Source organism: Panthera pardus, unplaced genomic scaffold, assembly GCF_024362965.1.
Source record: "Panthera pardus isolate Hobbes unplaced genomic scaffold, ASM2436296v1 HiC_scaffold_2, whole genome shotgun sequence".
Lineage (NCBI taxonomy): Eukaryota > Metazoa > Chordata > Mammalia > Carnivora > Felidae > Panthera > Panthera pardus.
The window spans coordinates 121,628,194-121,648,729 of record NW_026526765.1 but is presented as its reverse complement, the minus strand read 5'-3'; the positions used below and the strand labels follow the sequence as shown (position 1 = coordinate 121,648,729).

Genomic DNA, 20,536 nt, shown 5'->3' with positions numbered 1-20,536 from the left:
GTCTGACTCTTGATTTTAGCTCAGGTCATGATCTCGTGGTTCGTGAGATTGCTTACAGCAGAGAGCCCACTTGTGATTATCGTTCTGTCTCTCTCTCAACCCTTCCTTCTCTTCCTCCCTCTTTCTCTCTCTCTCAAAATAAATAAATAAACTTTAAAAAAAGAGGAAGGAAATTTTTACATATGCTACAACACAGATGAACTTTGAGGATATTATTCGGTGTAAAATAAGCCAGTCATAAATAGATAAATACTAGTTGATTCCACTTATATGAGTTATTTAGAGTAGCCAAAATCGTAGAAAATAGATGATGTTTTCCAGGGGCTGGAGAGAGGGGAGAATGAAGAGTTAATAGGTAATGGGTATGGGTTTCAGTTTTAAAAGTTGAAAAGTGTTCTGGAGATAGATGGTAGTAATGGTTGTATAAGATTATGAATGTATTTAATACCACTGAACTGTGTACTTAAAAATGGTTAAGATGTTAAATTTTATGTGTATATTACCACAATAAAAAAGAAAAAAGTATATATGTATTTACAAAGTGTGGACAGTCATCAAATATAATAATCACATAATTACTGGTGATTTAAAATTTTTATCAGTATTTTCTACTTTTGTATAATAAAAAAACTTGTTATATTGTAGAATTTACAGTGAGAATGACTTTTGTGATGAAAAATTATTTTTATAATGGCTAATTTCTTGAGCAAAAATTTTTTAAGGAAAAGAAGCTTCAGTGGTGTATCATCTTCAAAAGGAAATGTCAAGAGGGAAAATTGTGTAGGAATTCTTTTAAGTCGATTTGAATTTTAATAAATTAAAGCATTTGGTTTAAATTTTTCAGAAAGGCTAATTTCTTATACTTTGTCAAAAAGAAATAATGACTCGCAGCCTCTGCCTAAAATAAGTCCTGGAAATAAAGCAAATACAGTCTCCTGACTTTGAGAAATAACACGAGGTAGATATCGTACCAGGCCTCTGGGTGCCGCTGTCTGCCAGTCCGTAGCTAGAGTGAAACAAAGCAATCCATTGGCATTCTGACCCAGCGATCCCCGCCGACATTTGTGGAATATATCTGGAGTGGACTTCTTACGCCTTCTCTTCCACCATCTTTTCTAAATTTCTGCGTCAGGAACATCAGGATGTTTAATGACCCGGAATGAGGCGCTGCCTTTTCTCTCCATTGTACCTTTGTAATCCGGGAGCAACCATGGCAAGATGTATTAGGATCTGAGAAGCAGCATCGAGAAGAGATAAGAAAGAAGTCCCCCACAGGAAAGGCACACCGTGCGCAGTAAGCAGTTTCCCTTACTGTTGTCTTTGTTCAGCCTATTGAAGTATGCATCAGATGTGCTGCGAGATTCTAGAAGAAAAGGCCAGTGGTTTAAAAGTGGGGAATCTGGGCAAAGATGTGACCAGAACTATGGGTGAGTGCCGGGAAGCCTCTTTCCTGCCAGAGAAAGGAGCAGGGAAGAACTGGAGAATGACAGACTAGATCTATCAGATAATGTTAAAGGAAGTCTTTAGGCCCTTGAATCTGAAACCCTCACTGGAAACCCCATGAATGCTTTTCATATAAATTTATTCATCCTGGATATAAATAATTTATGGTTTTTAATACATTTTGTTTTGGAAATTGTGGAAAACATCTTAAAATGAGCATAGTTCATTCTTAAACCCCAATATGTTTGGATGCTACAAGTAATTCTCTATGGATTTATCACATTAGTTTCAGTAGCCATTTTCCCAGTCCCCACAAGTAAAAGAGATGACTAGGGCAGGAATGGACCAGAGGAGCAGAACTGCCACCAGTTAGTGGTAGGGAGGGGTAGGAACAGCTCGTGGCAAGATGAGGGAGTTGGATGCTAATGCCAGTGCTGCCATACTGAGCCACAAGAAGTACAGCAGAATCTGCCTACAGGAGAACCTGCCCTCCACCACATGCTCTGCATTCTTCAGGGGGACTCTACTGACCTGGATGACACTGTAAGGTCGAGATCCCCTACACTCACTACAGTCTCATATAGCATATCTACCATCTAAAAGTGACAGTACCATCTTTGATTTTTGGAGTGCAACAGATGCATCATGGAGTAGAAGAGAAGATTGGAGGCAGTTTAAGGGCCCCTTTCAAGATCCTGATTGAAATGGAGGTTGAGAACTACAGTGCTGTGCAGGTGACTTTCAGCTGGGTGTCTAGTCCTATTAAAGGCAAGAACTGTGGTTGCCCAAGCCAAAACAATGGAGAGATGAAAGATACAGAAAGTAGTAAACACACAGTCAAACAATTTACTTCTAAGAATTACTATGCAATTCTTTGTAAGCTACAGACAGATGGAATTCTAAACTGGAAGCAGACCATGAAATACACTGTCACCACCGGAGCCACCAAGGACAAGCTGTCCCTCTCCTCCAGCATAAGCATCACCCTGCATATCACCACCATCAACAAAAAATGCTTGTTTTCCAGCAGACCTCTTTCTGCAGTCTAGGAGAATGGGAACACCTGCTATAAGTCTCCATCTCACACTTTAATGCTTCTTACCCAGATGTGGGGCCCTGTGCACCTATTTCTTCCTGGCCAGCAACCTGGCACTGTGTGCACTGTCATCCAATGTGTCAGTAGGTGCAGAGCATGATGATGTTCACTGCAGGCTCCTTGTGATGGCAAAAATACACAGGCAGTGCTGTGGCAGGAGCTGCAGCCAGAAGTCATGCCCTCTTTGATGTGGCACCATGCTCAGTGCAGCTGGCTACCTGGTCACGAAAGTGACCAGCTGGAGAGCTTTGCCTGACTGTCTATCATATGCTTCAGACCAGCTAATATGACTCTTCAACCTAGGGAGGCACAAGAGTGAGATTAGCACCATGGCACTGTGAGCAACAGAGATGTTGCTCTACAGGGGTTGCTGGTCACTGCATACAATACCAACAGTCATCATGCTGCACCTGGTCTTTGCAGAAGTTGCTGCCAGAACTCAGCAATGGCCTGGCACCAGGTGCCAGGCAGGCAGAGCTACAATTTTACCTGCCTGTGGCCTTGTCCTTGATATCTGTGTTCTTCTCCTCACAGTGACTCTGGCCTTCACCCTGTTTCTGTGGGGCTCCTCCAGCCCTACTTTCAGTCTGGTCTCTGGTCCAAGCCTAGATTTGGAGATGCTTCTACTTCAAGTGAGATTTGCCCTAATTCTACAATCTTTGTGTGGCTTCAGATATTGGAAAGTCTTAATTTCTTGAAGTAAACCCAAGATACATCTTTTAACTGCATAGTCTCTGTGGTGCCTGCAGTGCAACCTTAAATATACATTGGATTCAAATGTTTACCTGTGAGTTTTAACACTTTTATTTTGTAATATCCTGTTATAAATCAACCCTGATTGGTTTTTTTGTTGTTGTTAAATAAGGAGAAGCTCTGCAAGTTCACTTTCTAGTTTCTGTGTGTATTTTAATTTCTTTCACTAGCTCAGACAGTCCCTTTGGTGAAAAGTTTGTTTCTATTAGTGTATATTCTAAAAACTTATATTTTCTGCTAAAAAGTCCTTTCCTTGAAATATTGAAGGAGGTTTGCTGAATCTTTAAGCCTTTGGGTTCCATATACTTGTTTTGAGAAGCTGAGAAACTATCGATTTGGTTACACAGGAATAGATATTCTCTTTCTAAGAACTGCTCTTGTGGCCTTTGTTTCCTTTATTTCCTTATTTTCTGGGCCCTTCTCAGTCGTGTTCATGGGTGGACTGCCAGTATCTGGCCAAATTTGTTCCTGAAATGTTAACCTCTAGAATGCAGAAAACATTCTTCCCTAACTTTTGGGTAAATCACTCGGAGCCTCAGACATTTTAATTAGTAACCTTTTACTAATTTTGCAATGAGTAAAAGAAGGAAGGCAATCTAGTTTAAAAATCTTGCTCTTTAAGAAAACCAGCTTCTCTTGGGGGAATATTAAGTGTGATTTTAGGAGAATGCATATTATTTTAATGGCCTGTCTAAAAATAAAGATGTGGCCATGTCCTTTTCAGTTTTGAAGAAGAATATCACTACCTCTTATGTCTCTTAAATTTGAAGTCTTAAATTAGATACTCATATGACATTTTCCAGTAAATTCTAAGAGCCCAGTGTTATTTTATTCAAAATACATTACCTTTGAGTGAATTAAAGATCTTTTAAAATCTACATAATACAAACACTTCAGAAAAGTGGAAAAATAAGGTTAGGGATAAAACACATTCTTTGAAATTCTAAGGTTTCTGATATTGAAAGCACAGTGGAAATGAAATGGGACAGTCCAATTTTTAAATGTCTAGCTTACATCCTAAAAGTTTATTTATGCCTTGGGGCAACTGGGTGGCTTAGTCAGCTGAGGGACCATCTTTGGCTCAGGTTGTGATCTCAAGGTTCCTGAGTTTGAGCCCCACATTGGGCTAGCAGTTGTGCAAGCTGCTGTCAGTGCAGAGCCCGCTTTGGATCCTCTGTTCCCCCATCTCTCTCTCTGTTCCTCCCCTGCTCTATCTCTCTCTCAAAAATAAATAAACATTAAAAGAAAAAAATTAAAAGTTTACTTATCCTCCAGTTTTTTTCATCCTCCAGTCAAAAGGCAATTGCTCTTCTGTGTGGCCTGAGAAACTGTCAAATGGTCAAGCTGTAGTAGCATATTGGAGGTATGATTTTGTCACTGTGATATTACATGAATATCACACATAGAAAGCAGATAGCTTGGAAATAGGGGGATTCTACTGTATATTGCAATTTAGCAACAGTTAGATGTGATTAAATAAAAATACTACTTTCTAATTCTCATACATATTTTGTAAAATGCTTAACTATTTCCTTGACAATAAACTAAGACTTAAGGAAAGATAGGTCAGGTTAATGAGAAGGGAATGTTTAAGTATTACCTAGGAGTGTAGTAACTGGTGAGGACTCTGGGCGCCGCTGTTCACCAGTCTGAGAGAGAGAGGCAGCATGCGCGCGCGCACACACTCACACATTCCCAAAGGGAAAAAAAATAAAAAGCTTCTTAGAACCTCCATCACCGCCAGATTGAAAACAACCTCCCTGAAGCTTCCTTGACCCTACTTCTGGACCACTTTCCGCTCTGAAATCTCCTGAAAATTCAGTTAATTTGGGCTTAGAAGAACAGAGAAACAATACCGTTGGTACCAGACTGGGAGAAAACTACGAAAGGAGAGAGCAATGGTGATTCGGGGGAAGCAGCCCAGCTGCAGTGAACTGTTCCTGCTGTGCCTTTTTCTGGGGCTGTTGTTGGAAGCTTGGGCCGGGAAGATCCAATACATGGTGCCAGAAGAGACAGACAAAGCATTCTTTGTGGGCAACATCGCCAAAGACCTGGGGTTACAACCTCAGGAGCTCACGGAGCACAGAGTTCGCATCATCTCCAGAGGTAGGACGCAGCTTTTTGCTCTGAATCATCGAAGTGGCAGCTTGGTCACAGCGGGCAGGATAGACCGGGAGGAGCTCTGTGCTCAGAGTGTGCGGTGTCTGGTGAGTTTTAACATCTTGGTAGAGGATAAAATGAAGCTTTACCCTGTTGAAGTGGAAATAATTGATATTAATGACAACACTCCCCAATTTCAGTTAGAGGAAGTAGAATTTAAAATGAATGAAATAACTACTCCAGGTACCAGGATCCCTCTGCCTTTTGGGCAAGACCTTGATGTTGGTATGAATTCACTGCAGAACTACCAGCTAAGCTCCAACCCTCATTTCTCCCTGGATGTTCAGCAGGGATCTGATGGATCCCGATACCCAGAGATGGTGCTACAGAGTCCCCTGGATAGGGAAGAAGAAGCTGTGCACCACCTCGTCCTCACCGCCTCTGATGGGGGCAACCCAGTCCGTTCAGGAACCCTCCGCATTCATGTTCAGGTGGTAGATGCAAATGACAACCCTCCAGCATTTACTCAAGCACAGTACCACATGAGTGTCGCGGAAAATGTGCCACCGGGCACTCGGCTGCTTACGGTAAAAGCTACTGACCCAGATGAAGGAGCCAATGGGGAAGTAACATACTCATTTCACAATATAGACCAGAAAATAGCCCAGATATTTCAATTGGATTCTGATACAGGAGAAATATCAAATAAAGAATCCCTGGATTTTGAAGAATACAAAATTTATCCAATGGAAATTCAAGCTCAGGATGGTGCAGGCCTCATGGCCAGAGCTAAGGTGCTAGTCAAAGTTCTGGACATAAATGATAATGCCCCAGAGGTAACCATGACATCTGTCACCACTGCAGTCCCAGAAAACTTTCCTCCTGGAACTATCATTGCTCTTATCAGTGTGCATGACCAAGACTCTGGAGACAATGGTGACACTACATGTTCCATTCCTGAAAATCTACCCTTTAAATTAGAAAAGTTAGATGATAATTATTACCATTTAGTGACAGAAAGAACACTGGACAGAGAACTTACCTCCAGGTACAACATCACAGTAACAGCAACAGATAAGGGAATTCCAACTCTATCTACGGAAACCCACATTTCACTGAAAGTGACAGATATCAACGACAACCCCCCTTGTTTTCCCCAGGATTCCTACTCTGTCTTCATTCCGGAAAACAATCCCAGAGGTGCCTCCATCTTCTCCTTGACAGCTCAGGATGCTGACACCAATGAGAATGCACTAGTCACTTACTCCTTGGCAGAGGACACCATTCAGGGGGCGCCTCTATCCTCCTACATTTCCATCAACTCAGACACTGGCATTTTATATGCCCTGCGATCCTTCGATTATGAAGAGTTCCGGGACCTTCATCTGAGAGTGATGGCGTATGACAATGGGGATCCCCGACTCAGCAGCAATGTGTCGCTGAACCTGTTTGTGCTGGACCAGAACGACAATACGCCAGAAATCCTGTACCCAGCGCTCCCCACCGACGGTTCCACAGGCGTGGAGCTGGCGCCCCGATCCGCAGAGCCCGGATACCTGGTGACCAAGGTGGTGGCAGTGGACAGAGACTCTGGCCAGAACGCCTGGCTGTCCTACCGTCTACTCAAGGCCAGCGAGCCAGGGCTCTTCACGGTGGGGCTGCACACGGGCGAGGTGCGCACTGCACGGGCCCTGCTGGACAGAGATGCGCTCAAGCAGAGCCTGGTGGTGGCTGTGCAAGACCACGGCCAACCCCCTCTCTCGGCCACCGTCACGCTCACCGTGGCCGTAGCTGACAACATCCCAGCTGTCCTGGCAGACCTGGGCAGTCTCGAGCCCTCAGCGGACCCTGACTCTTCAGGCCTCACGCTGTACCTGGTGGTGGCGGTGGCTGTAGTCTCCTGCATCTTTCTGGCCTTTGTGATCGTGCTGCTGGGACTCAGGCTGAGGCGCTGGCACTCGTCCCGTTTGCTTCAGGCTGCGGGGGTTGGATTGGCTGGCGTGCCAGCCTCGCACTTTGTGGGCGTGGACGGGGTGGGGGCTTTCCTGCAGACCTATTCCCAGGAGGTCTCCCTCAGGGCGGACGCCCGGGAGAGTCACGTGATCTTCCCCCAGCCCAACTATGCCGACACGCTCCTCAGCCAGGAAAGCTGTGGGAAAAGCGAGCCTCTGCTGATAACTCAGGATTTACTTGAAGGCAAAAAGGAAGCATTTTCTCAGGTAAACGTTTTGTAAATTTATCTAGGTAAAAATGATTACAGAGTTTACTTACCTTTCACTTTTTACTACTAACAGTTCTATTTCCCACATAGCTTTGTAGATTTCTGTTTACAAATTCTGGGAAATTATCATTGTGTGTTTATATCCAGGTATAATTATAATTGCTATTTCATTGAAAAGGAAACTGTAAATTAACTCTAATGTAGGTGATTGAGATGAGTATTGTGTGAGATGCTGTGTTGGTTGTGGAAAGAGCACTGCATCAGAAACAGGAAGATCTGACTTTTAATATTTTCTTGCTTTCCTCTGGCCAAATAATCTTATTTTTCTGAGTTTACCATTCTCTTACCTGGCAAGGATAGGGTTTAACTATAAAAGATCCATCAATATTTATGTGACTAATAGTGTTTTCAAATTTTTCTCAGTTACAAATACTAATTTGTCCCTAAATTTAATATAGATGTTGTCTGTCAAAGTGCTATTTTATTTGGAGATGTTTGAAGAGGTAAAGATTGTCTAAAGTAATATTTTTATCTGTGTTAGGATTAAATTATACAAATCTATGTAAGTTGTAAATTTTTGTTGAATATCTTAGCCCTTTGCATAGTCTGTTATTTTTAGATATTTTATGCATGCTGAAGAGTACACTAGATGTTTAAGTAACTTATGAAATGAGGTAATAAAGTGCACGATGGAAAATTTACTGTGCAACTTGAGAAATAGTTTCAGAGCCTCCTATCTTGTATATTATGCCCATAATGGAAACAACTGACACAAACTAAGAATATATTTCATTTTAATGTGTGTGTTAACTCTTCACAGGAAATGTATCATAGATGAGTAAGTCCATGCTTTGATATACTTACTCTGCTCCAGTAAATTAAAGAGATATACCAAATATAAAAAGAAGAAAGCCAAAGCATGGTAAGGCACAAATAAAAGATAAATATATTAATGGACCAAAGATGGAAAAGAAAGTGGTGAGCCAGGCTAAAGCTGTGGAAATTCTAGGCTTGGCTTAGATGCAGACATTGAAGATCAACAGGTTGTTCCAGCACTGTAACTGGAACAATGTGCTTTGGGCTAAACAAGGGACCTGATCCACACATACTACTTGAATCTAAAATAAGCAGTTCAGCCCCTGAGCTAGTTCAAATTGGCTGCCTGCCAATTCCTGTGGTGACAACTTTTTGCAACCTGCAGACCAAGGGAGAGAGGTAGATCCAGATGCTGGCTTCAGAAAATGAACACTAAATTTCTTAGACTTGAGTTGTAATATTCATAGTATTACAGCTGCACACCACTAAAAGACCTACTTATGTCCTGGGACCTGGGATAGAATAATTTCAAAACCATTTGAGACAAATCCCTGAACCCAGGAGGGAGGGAGAATGGGAGAGAAAGTAGAAGAAAAAGACCAATTAAAAAAAAAACTCTTCTGGGGCACCTGGGTGGCTTAGTCAATTGAGTGTCTCACTTCAGCTCAGGTCATGATCTCATGGTTGTTCAGTTAGAGCCCCGCATCGGGGCTTGGGGGCTTGCTGATGTCAGCACAGAACTGACAGGAATCCTCTGTCCCCCTCTCTCTCTGCCCCTCCCCTGCTCATGCTCTCTTTCAAAAATAAAGTAAAATAAAATACTCTTCCACTTAAAATAAATGTACAAACCAAAATGTTGAAACATATTGTCTTCTAGAGTTATTGTTGCTAATGAGATACTTTCAACAAATTGTCATTTTTAGGGTATCTCCATTTTCTCTCTGAAGGCTTTAAAAAATTTTCTCTGATTCTTGTTGTATGTCTAAGTGTTGATTTTTATTTTTATTATCTGTTTGGAGTATACTTTCTATTAATAATATAAGTTATTTCAATTCTGGATTTTCTCAGCTCCTATTAATGAAAAATTTTGCTTCTATGTGTATCTTACAATTTTATTTATTATACCTCAATAAAACTGGAAAAATTACAAAGCAAACACTTAAAAATAGTAAAAGGAAACAAAAAAAGTTTGGACATTTAAATCTATACTCCTATATTACTCTTGGATTTAAGAAAATCACAATGGAAATAAGAACTACTGTAGAAAGGAACAAAAATTAAAATGTTATTTAAAATTGTGGAATACAGCTAAAAGAGTATTTAGGGGTAAATTTATTGACAAATACAATAACTAAAAGTTAAACAAAACAAATTATTTAAAATAAGTGAATTTAGCAAGCCACTCAAGAAACAAGGCAAAAAAACCCCCACATTATATCAGCATAAACTTAAAGAAAATAATAGGAAAAATAACCAAGGTAAGAGTATAAATTATTGATACGCAAACAAGGAAGAATTCTAATGAAAAAGCAATAGAGGGGCGCCTGGGTGACTCAGTCGGTTGAGCATACAACTTCAGCTCAGGTCATGATCTCACAGCTCATGAGTTTGAGCCCTGCTTTGTCAGGCTCTGTGCAGACAGCTCAGAGCCTGGAGCCTGCTTAGGATTCTGTGTTTCCCTCTTTCTCTGCCCCTCCACTGCTTGTGTTCTGTCTCTCAAAAAAAATAAACAAACATTAATTTTTTTTTAACAATAGAAGCAGACAGTAAAAGTCATACTGAAACTGGTGGGAAGAAATTAAAATTCTGTCAAGTCCAATGGTGGGACTAATATACAGTAGGCAGATGTCATGGCTAAAATTCTTTTTAAAGATTTTAAAAGAAAACCCCAAATTCTGATTAAAAACAAAGTCTTGGAAAAGGATAAAGAAAAGCAAGAGAAACTGGGGAAAAAATAAAACAACTTGATAAAAAGCAAGAAGAATGAGTGGGAAATAATATACAGAGTAAAACCAGATATTGTCAAAGACAAAGAACAGATAATCTTTACAGAGCTACAATAAGGGATGTTGAACAATTATTTAATGAGACTTGAAATCATCAAAACAATGTTGATGAAAATATTTTTAAAAATCTAAGAAAAAGTGGAGGCCCTACTAGAAAACAAGGTGAGTTGATATCAATTGTTTGCAGTTTTTTCCATTCTCAGAGGAATGGGTAAAAGTAAAATTGGGGGCACCTGGGTGGCTCAGTTGGTTGAGCATCCAACTCTTGATTTCAGCTCTGGTCATGATCCCAAGGTCATAGGATCCAGCCCTGTGTTGGGCTCTGCCCTGAGTGTGGAGCCTGTTTGGGATTCTCTCTCTCTCTCTCTCTCTCTCTCTCTCTCTCTCTCTCTCTCTCTCTCTTTCCCTCCCTCCCTCCCTCCCTCCCTCTCTCCCTTCCCCTCTGTCCCTCTCCCCAGCTCTGTCTCAAAAAAAAAAAAAAAAAAAAAGTAAAAATGGTAAAAGTTCAACACGGAAGAAACCCAAAGGCAAACAGACTGAAGTGGTACAGAAGTAGGCAATCTCACTTAAGAATGTTGATTTAGAAGCACCTGACTGGCTCAGTTGGAAGAGCATGTGAATCTTGATTTTGATGTCTTGATTTTGAACCCCACATTGGGTATAGAGATTACTTTAAAAATATATTTTTTAAAAAGAACCTTGATTCAAAATCTTAATTAAGATATTATCAAACCCTACCTACTATATATTTAAAAGCTTTGTTTATAGCTTATGACTTAGGGTTTATTTCAGGAATGCAAGGATATTCCAATATAAGAAAATCTAATAATGCAAAACTCCATATTAAGAGATTAAGATAAAAAGCCATACATTCATTTAAATAGAGACATAATAAAGCTCTTGAGAATATTCAGCATGTGATTAAAATCTTAGAAAACTAGGAATTGAAGAAAATATCCTTAACTTGAAGAATACCTATCAAAAACTTACAGAACCACCCAAGCAATCTACAGATTCAATGCAATCCCTATCAAAATCCCAATGACTTGTTTTGCGGAAATAGAAAAAAGCCCATTCTAAAATTCATACAAAGTAGCAAGAAACTTCAAATAACCAAAACAATCTTGAACAAGAAGAACAAAGAACAAACCTCCTTCAATTTCCTTAATGTTCCATTCTGGCTCTCACCTCCAAGCATTGGTACTGAGGTTCTAGAACACCACTCCAGCCTCTTCTTGACCCATCCCTACCCTTTAGGAGTCATCTTCAATAATGTCTTGGAAAAGTACTGACCCACCTTCTCATTGCCTAGTGGTCCCCACCTTTGTCTCAGTTAGCATATTGTATTGAAATACTCTGTTTACTTTCCTGTGTCCTCTCCTATCCTGTAAGCTCCCTGAGAACAAGAACTGTGTTCATCACGTTCACCATTTCTTTCTCCAGCATCAGTCAGGCATTGGTGTCAGGTATACAGTAGTGTCTGATAATTTTTAAAATACAGATGTTGAAGTTAAATCCTAAGCCATGAAGCACAGAAATCCAAAATGTATAGCCTTAGAAGATAAATTAGCTAATGTTCTAAATTTGATCTTATTGTCTTTGAATATAAAATAAGTTGAAGATATTTGAAGCAAGGGCAGTGGCAGCCTTGATTAATGCCTTTAGTGTTCACTAGGCATACTTTCCTACCAACTACTATCAAGGTCACATTTGTTTACACATTCTTATTAATCCTGAGAAAAAGATTCCTGACTTGAAAGAGCTACTTCTAAGGTATGGTAAAACTCTAAGATTCTTCAAAGCAACTTGAAAGTCACAAAGCTAACAAGCAAGAAATAACTTGGGTTTGCCTAAGAGGGTGCAGAAATTACTTAGGCCTCTGAGCGTCGCTGTTGACCACCTAAGAAGTAAAAGGCTGCAACACATCCAGTCCAACATTCCGGCTCCCACAACAAAAGGACTGGGTATTTGGCCCCCAAGCTTCCGGGCGGAAAAAAAAAAAAAAATGCAGCAGCCCAAATTTCTCTCTACAGTGACCTGGGTCCTGTGAATGCTGATCCCCACAGACCCTGAGGAATACAGAGGAATAAAACTGGATGCTGGAAGTTGCCTGGGAGAAAAGATTGCAGCAGAAGAAATGGCGGCTCTGCAAAAGTTATTACAACGCGGAAGGCTTGATCGGCTGTATTTTCTTTTGGTGGTTTTGTGGGAGGCCGGAGCTGGACAGATGCACTATTCTGTGCCAGAAGAGATTGACAAAGGCTCCTTCGTGGGCGACATCGCCAAGGACCTGGGGCTGGAGCCCCTGACACTGGCAGAGCGTGGAGTCCGCATCGTCTCCAGAGGTAGGACGCAGCTCTTTGCTCTGAACCCGCGAAGCGGCAGTTTGGTTACCGCAGGCAGGATAGACCGAGAGGCGCTCTGTGCTCAGAGCGCGCAGTGCCTGGTGAATTTTAACATACTCCTGGAAGACAAATTTAATATTTATTCAGTAGAAGTGGAAATAACAGATATTAACGATAATGCCCCTCGCTTTGGAGTAGATGAACTAGAGCTAAAAATCAGTGAAAGCACTACGCCAGGATTCCGAATTCCTCTAAAGAGTGCGCACGATGCAGACGTAGGAGAAAACACCCTTCAGAAGTACGAACTGAACCCAAATGACCACTTTTCCCTGGTTGTGCGAAGCGGAGTGGATGGGAACAAGTACCCTGAGCTGGTGCTGGAGCTCGCCCTGGACCGCGAAGAGAAGGCTGTTCACCACCTCGTCCTTGTGGCTTTGGATGGGGGCAGCCCGGTCCGATCTGGCACCTCCCGCATCCACGTGACTGTCCTGGATGTGAACGACAACGCACCTATATTTACACAGCCTGAGTACCGTGTAAGTGTTCCTGAGAGTATGCCCATAGGTACCCGGATACTCACAGTCACCGCCACTGACACAGATGAGGGATACAATGCCCAAGTCGCATATTTTAAAGAGAAAAATCCTGGAGAAACCTCAGAGATATTTGAGCTTGAGTCGACATCTGGAGATATAACAATCATAAAGAGTCTAGATTATGAAGATGCCAAAGTCCATGAAATTGATATTGAAGCTCAGGATGGTCCGGGCCTTCTGACCAGAACAAAGGTTATTGTGACTGTTCTGGATGTGAATGACAATGCCCCAGAATTTTACATGACATCTTCTACCAGTTCAATTCCTGAAGGCTCTCCTCCAGGAACCATAATTGCACTTTTTAATGTACATGACAGAGACTCTGGGCAGAATGCATTTATCACATGTTCACTCCCAGAGAACCTTCCTTTCAAGTTAGAAAGATCAGTGGACAATTACCACCGACTGGTTACAACCAGAGCCCTTGACAGGGAACAGTTTTCCTCTTACAATGTCACTGTGACTGCTAAAGATGGAGGGAAACCATCTCTGTCCACGGATGCTTACATTACACTGCAGGTGGCAGACATTAATGACAACCCACCAACCTTCCCTCACATGTCCTACTCTGCCTACATTCCTGAAAACAATCCCAGGGGTGCTTCCATCATTTCTGTGGTGGCCCATGACCCTGACAGTGACGATAATGCCCATATAACTTACTCTTTGACTGAAGACACTCTTCAGGATGCACCCCTGTCCTCTTACATCTCCATCAACTCTGACACTGGCATCCTGTATGCATTGCGCTCCTTTGACTATGAGCAGTTCCAGGATTTGCACCTGAGGTTGACTGCATGGGACAATGGGAACCCACCCCTCAGCAGCAACGTGTCACTGAGCATATTCGTGCTGGACCAGAATGACAACGCACCAGAAATCCTGTACCCCGCCCTCCCCACCGACGGTTCCACAGGCGTGGAGCTGGCTCCCCGATCCGCAGAGCCCGGCTACCTGGTGACCAAGGTGGTGGCGGTGGACAGAGACTCTGGCCAGAACGCCTGGCTGTCCTACCGTCTGCTCAAGGCCAGCGAGCCAGGGCTTTTTACGGTGGGGCTGCACACGGGCGAGGTGCGCACTGCACGGGCCCTGCTGGACAGAGATGCGCTCAAGCAGAGCCTGGTGGTGGTGGTGCAGGACCATGGCCAGCCCCCTCTCTCGGCCACCGTCACGCTCACCGTGGCCGTAGCTGACAACATCCCAGACGTCCTGGCCGATCTGGGCAGCACCAGGACCCCCGCCGACCCAAATGATTCTGACCTCACACTGTACCTGGTAGTGGCGGTGGCCGCAGTCTCCTGCGTCTTCCTCGCCTTTGTGATCGTGCTGCTGGGACTCAGGCTGAGGCGCTGGCACTCATCGCGTCTGCTCCAGGCTTCAGGAGGCGGGTTGGTGGGCGTGCCCGCCTCTCACTTTGTGGGCGTGGACGGGGTGCGGGCTTTCCTGCAGACCTATTCCCACGAGGTCTCCCTCACCGCGGACTCCGGGGAGAGTCACGTGATCTTCCCCCAGCCCAACTATGCCGACATGCTTCTCAGCCAGGAGAGCTGTGAGAAAAAGGATTTTCTATCATCACCTCAGTCTTTACTTGAAGACAAGGGAGAAGAAACATCCCAGGTAAACTCCCTTTACGGTATACTTATGAGGTATTGCTAAAATAAATAGATATGTTTATTTACTCCGCTGCCTCCATTGTTTACCACATGTTTTCTGTTTTGCATATTTACTTGTGAATATATCCCTTTTAAGGACATGAGTCCTGGTGAATTATTTCTCAGTAGTTCTAAGTGTTTACACCTTGTACGGGGGAAGAGGAGGCTAGAATCATTGTATCATGAATTTAAATCAGGAGTTAGTATTGGGTGAATATTATATTTAGTTTATCAAAGAGCATTGCATTAGGAAATGGTGTATCTGGTTTCCCATACTTTCTTTCTCCTCCCTGGGCAAATCTTCTTGTCTACCTGGATCAATAATTCTTTCTCTATTAAAAATATGAAGATTGAGGGGTGGCTGGCTGGCTCAGTCAGCGAAGCATGCTACTCTTGATCTTGGGGTGGGGAGTTTGAGCTCCATACGGTGGTAGAGTTTATTTAAAAAAAAAAAAAAAGGAAGTCTGAATTTTATGTTCACTCAAGTGCTTTAAAATTCAAGGGTTTCGTTTTATATTTTAACCTATGAATAATGAAACACTTTAGTTGTCTAATGCCTTCACTCAGTTGTAATATTTTTCCTTCAGTTTGACAGTGAGGTTCTTCACTTTATTTGATTCATATGACCTTCCCTATTTAAAATATGGAAATTTAGAAATATATATGTTCATTGTGTCTTAGGAAAGTATGTCATGGTATCTCCACGTAATTAAAAATCCCACTGACTTTTAAAGTAGCTCTGTGTTGGGGCGCCTGGGTAGCTCAGTCAGTTAAGTGTCTGACTTTGGCTCAGGCCATGATCTCACAGTTCATAGGTTCGAGCCCTGCAATGGGCTCTGTGCTGACAGCTCAAAGCCTGGAACCTGCTTCAGATTCTGTGTCTCCCTCTCTCTCTGCCCCTCCCCAACTCACCCTCTGTCTCTCAAAAATGAATGTATGTTTAAAAAAAAGTATTTAAAGTAGCTCTGTGTTGGTTGATGAAGTGATTGAATTCTTGTTTGCTCTATAATAAATGGGTAGTGCAATAGTAAACACATTTCTCTTTGATATTTTTATTTTCTCATATCTGGAAACCATATTTACTTTTTATCTTTAAAAATAATATGTCCTCAAGGGATTCAGAGGCTATATCAAATAATAGCCCTTAAAGATCCTTCTTATACATCTCTCTTCTCAAAGATTCCTTCTCAGAACAACTGTTAAAAATATTTCCAATCCCTCACCTAACTTCAGTCTCCCTCACAACCACTGTCTTCCTTCCTCATTCCTCTTTCTATGTTGGCTTTTAGTGTTTCAGTTATGTTTTTAATAATGAAGGACAAAAAAATACACTAATATTCTATGTAACTGGGATCACTTTAAATTGTGATTTGGAAGCAATCATATACTGAGTATTGTATTTAATGGTATTATCATCTTTCAAGGTGCTGTGATTTTTTATTATATTTTAGGGCATTTGAGGAGAGTTGATCTCAGTCAATGCAGTCTCTTGTGTTTATTACTATTACATAATTCTCTATGAGCTAAAACTGGAACTCACTGTGGAATAATACATCATAACATCTTTACTTCTAAGTAATAAAGTTTAAACTGAGGAAAATTAAAGACAAAGTTTCTTTTAGTGTGTATAGTATCTTTTCACAAGAATAAATGCCTTATGGATAAGTTTATAACACTGCATAATTGAAATGACAAATATATTTCTATTTCTGTGTTTGGAGAGGAAAACAAATACAGAGAAAAGGTTTCTGGAACATAAAACAAAAGTTTATCTCTACTAGTTTCAGTTTTGGTGTTTAAAAACCACCTTTACTCTAGATTTAGACAAAGTGAACTACTTCCAGTACTCTGAAGTTGTGTGATTTCTCTCTCACATCTAGAAATTGCCATACTGTTGTCTCTCATATCCAGGCCTTTTCCCTGATCCACTTTTCTCATGTTTCTTGGGAAAGCCTTTGTTAACCTCCAGGGCCAGCTTGGAAGCCCTCCCATTACCTTTGGTTTCTTCCATTATGGTAATTATCTCAGTGCACTGGAATTCCTTGTTTGATTTTATATCTACCTAGCTTTGGGGAGGAAGTTGTTATGTTCATATCATTTACCTTGAATCCTCACATATTGTCTAACACCCAATTATGTTTAATGAATGGGTTCAATTACAGATATTGAAACTAAGATGTCAAGCTATCAAGGACAAACTTTAATGAGTATAACCTATAAATATAGCTGATATTTCTGTGTGGTTTTTAAACTTTAAACATTTCAAAACAGTAACTCCAGCATGTTTGAAGCAATATTAGTGGTCTTAAGGTTAGAGCATGGCTTCCTAAGGAACATACTTTAACATATATCATACTTTAACATATAACAATTGAACTGTGTGAAATAGACACCAATCCCATTATCTCTGATACAGAAGATTTCGGGTGTTGGGAAACTTAAAAATCACTAACTTGGGTTTATCTGAAAGGGTGCAGTAAACCATTAGGCCTCTGAGTGTCGCTGCTGACCACTCAAGGAGGAAAACGGGGCTGGCGAGCTTGTCCACCATTTCCTTGTTCCTAAAAAGCAAAGAACCAGTCAATCAGACTCCAGAAGATCCGAGCTGCTACAAAGCTCATCCTGTCAGTCAACCAGCTCTGTGACCCATAAAATAGGACCATAAAAGGCTTAGTTCCTTGAAAACAAATAAGATTTGAGTCCATCGTGGGTAGTTGGAACGGAATTCACAGAAAATAATTCACCAAAGAAGAAATGACTAAATACCTGAGATTCAGACACTGCAGAGGATTGGCCCTGCTGTTTGTGCTTCTGTGGACGCTATGCAAGACTGGATCCGGGCAGATCCACTACTCTGTGCAAGAGGAACTGGACAAAGGTTCCTTTGTGGGCAACATCTCCAAGAACCTGGGATTGGAGCCCTGGGAGCTGGCGGAGCGTGGAGTCCGCATCATCTCTAGAGGTAGGACGCAGCTCTTTGCTCTGAACCTGCGAAGCGGCAGCTTGGTCACCGCAAGCAGGATAGACCGGGAGGAGCTCTGCGCTCAGAGCGCGCTGTGTCTTGTAAAATTTAACGTCCTTGTAGAAGACAAATTGAAAATTTTTGAAGTAGAAATAGAAATTAAAGACATTAATGATAATGCTCCTGATTTTCTAGCAGAGAAATTGGAAATAAAAATTGGCGAACTAGCGGCTCCTGGAACTCGATTTCCACTTAAGACTGCATTTGACCCAGATGTGGGCATGAACTCCCTTCAGAACTACCATCTCCGCCCCAATGACTACTTTTCTCTGACTGTGAAGCATGTCTCTGATGGGACCAAGTACCCAGAGCTGGTGTTGGAGAGGGCTCTGGACCGTGAACAAAAGAAAGTTCATCAGCTTGTCCTCATTGCTTCTGATGGTGGGAATCCTGTCCACTCTGGCAACTTGTACATCCAAGTGATAGTTTTGGATGCAAATGACAACCCACCAGTATTTACTCAATCTGAGTATCAATTAAGTATTCAAGAGAACTTGCCAGTGGGTACCACACTGCTCACAGTGAATGCCACTGACCCTGATGAAGGATTCAATGCTCAAGTGTCCTATATTCTAGATAAAATGCCTGGGAAAGTCGCTGAGATTTTTTATCTCAATTCAGTGACTGGAGATATATCAATATTAAAAAGTCTAGATTATGAGGATGCTATGTTCTATGAAATTAAAATTGAAGCACAAGATGGACCTGGTCTCCTTTCAAGAGCTAAGATTTTAGTCACAGTTCTGGATGTGAATGACAATGCCCCAGAAGTAACAATCACTTCTCTCACTGAATCAGTCCCAGAAGAGGCTACTGCTGGAAGAGAAATTGCCCTTATCAATGTGCATGACCAAGATTCTGGGCAAAATGGACAAGTCACAGTTTTTGTCCTGGGAAATGTGCCATTTAATTTAGAAAAATCAATAGACCAGTATTACCGCTTAGTGACAGCCAGATCTCTGGATCGTGAACAGGTGTCTGAATATAACATCACTCTCAGAGCCACAGATGGAGGAAGCCCCCCACTGTCCACGAACATTCATATCACTCTGCATGTTGCAGACATCAATGACAACCCACCTGCTTTCAGTCAGGCCTCCTATTCGGCCTACATTCCTGAAAACAACCCCAGGGGAGCTTCCATCTTCTGTGTGACCGCCCAGGATCCCGACAGCATCCAGAACGCCCACATCACTTTCGCACTGACTGAGGATACCATCCAGGGGGCGCCTCTATCCACTTATGTCTCCATCAATTCCGACACCGGTGTCCTGTATGCTCTCCGTTCCTTTGACTACGAGCAGGTTAGAGACCTGCAGCTATTGGTGACAGCCAGTGACAGTGGGGACCCACCCCTCAGCAGCAATGTGTCACTGAGCATATTCGTGCTGGACCAGAACGACAATGCTCCAGAAATCCTGTATCCCGCTCTCCCCACTGATGGTTCCACAGGCGTGGAGCTGGCGCCCAGATCAGCAGAGCCCGGATACCTGGTGACCAAGGTGGTGGCGGTGGACAGAGACTCTGGCCAGAACGCCTGGCTGTCCTACCGTCTACTCAAGGCCAGCGAGCCAGGGCTCTTCACGGTGGGGCTGCACACGGGCGAGGTGCGCACTGCACGGGCCCTAATGGACAGAGATGCGCTCAAGCAAAGCCTAGTGGTGGCGGTGCAAGACCACGGCCAGCCCCCTCTCTCGGCCACCGTTACGCTCACCGTGGCCGTAGCTGACAACATCCCAGATGTCCTGGCCGATCTGGGCAGCATCAGGACCGCCACCGACCCAGACGATTCTGACCTCACACTGTACCTGGTGGTGGCGGTGGCTGCAGTCTCCTGCATCTTTCTGGCCTTTGTGATCGTGCTGCTGGGACTCAGGCTGAGGCGCTGGCACTCGTCCCGTCTGCTCCAGGCTGCGGGGGTTGGATTGGCTGGCGTGCCCGCCACGCACTTTGTGGGCGTGGATGGGGTGCGCACTTTCCTGCAGACCTATTCCCAGGAGGTCTCCCTCAGGGCGGACTCCCGGGAGAGTCACGTGATCTTCCCCCAGCCCAACTATGCCGACACGCTCCTCAGCGGAGAAAGCTGTGGGAAAAGCGAGTCTTTCCTGGTATCTCAAGATTTACTGGAAACGAAAGGAGACCCCAACCTACTCGAGGTAGGTTTATTTCTTTATTGGAATATTAAAAAGAACAGTTATGCCAGTGTGATTTTATAAAGATTTAATATACATTTATTTGAAAATAAAGCAACATGGTAGTCATTAGTTCTGTTGTTTAAATAATTAGTTCCTCTCTTCTTTTGGGCGGTTGGTAGAGCGGATCTTCCTGACTTGGTTATGACCGAATGGGTCTAGGTAACTAGTTCTGGCCAATATATTGTAAATGAAGGTAATATGTGCTTCTCCCTGGGGAAAGCTCCCGATGGCATTGCAAGAATTTCCAGATCTCTAAGTTATTTTTTGAAATTGTGACTCTTCCTTCTACCT

At 42.6% G+C, this 20,536-nt stretch overlaps 1 protein-coding gene across 4 annotated transcripts in view; it reads left to right on the top strand.

Moving 5' to 3' along the window:
• The window catches only part of LOC109252202 (protocadherin gamma-C4), a 175,000-nt gene that overhangs the window by 5,308 nt on the left and 149,156 nt on the right, over positions 1-20,536 (top strand). Inside the window, exon 2 of one of the 4 annotated variants that reach the window (XM_019424480.2) lies at positions 1,133-7,611. The exons of 1 other annotated variant lie outside the window; for it this stretch is intronic. In XM_019424480.2, the coding sequence (XP_019280025.2) occupies positions 5,191-7,611 (2,421 nt within the window). In that variant the 5' untranslated portion in view covers positions 1,133-5,190. Of the gene's footprint in view, positions 1-1,132; positions 7,612-12,227; positions 14,994-17,594; positions 20,207-20,536 lie in introns of those variants that run through there. 2 more of the 4 variants (XM_019424463.2, XM_019424473.2) reach the window with 2 other exon arrangements.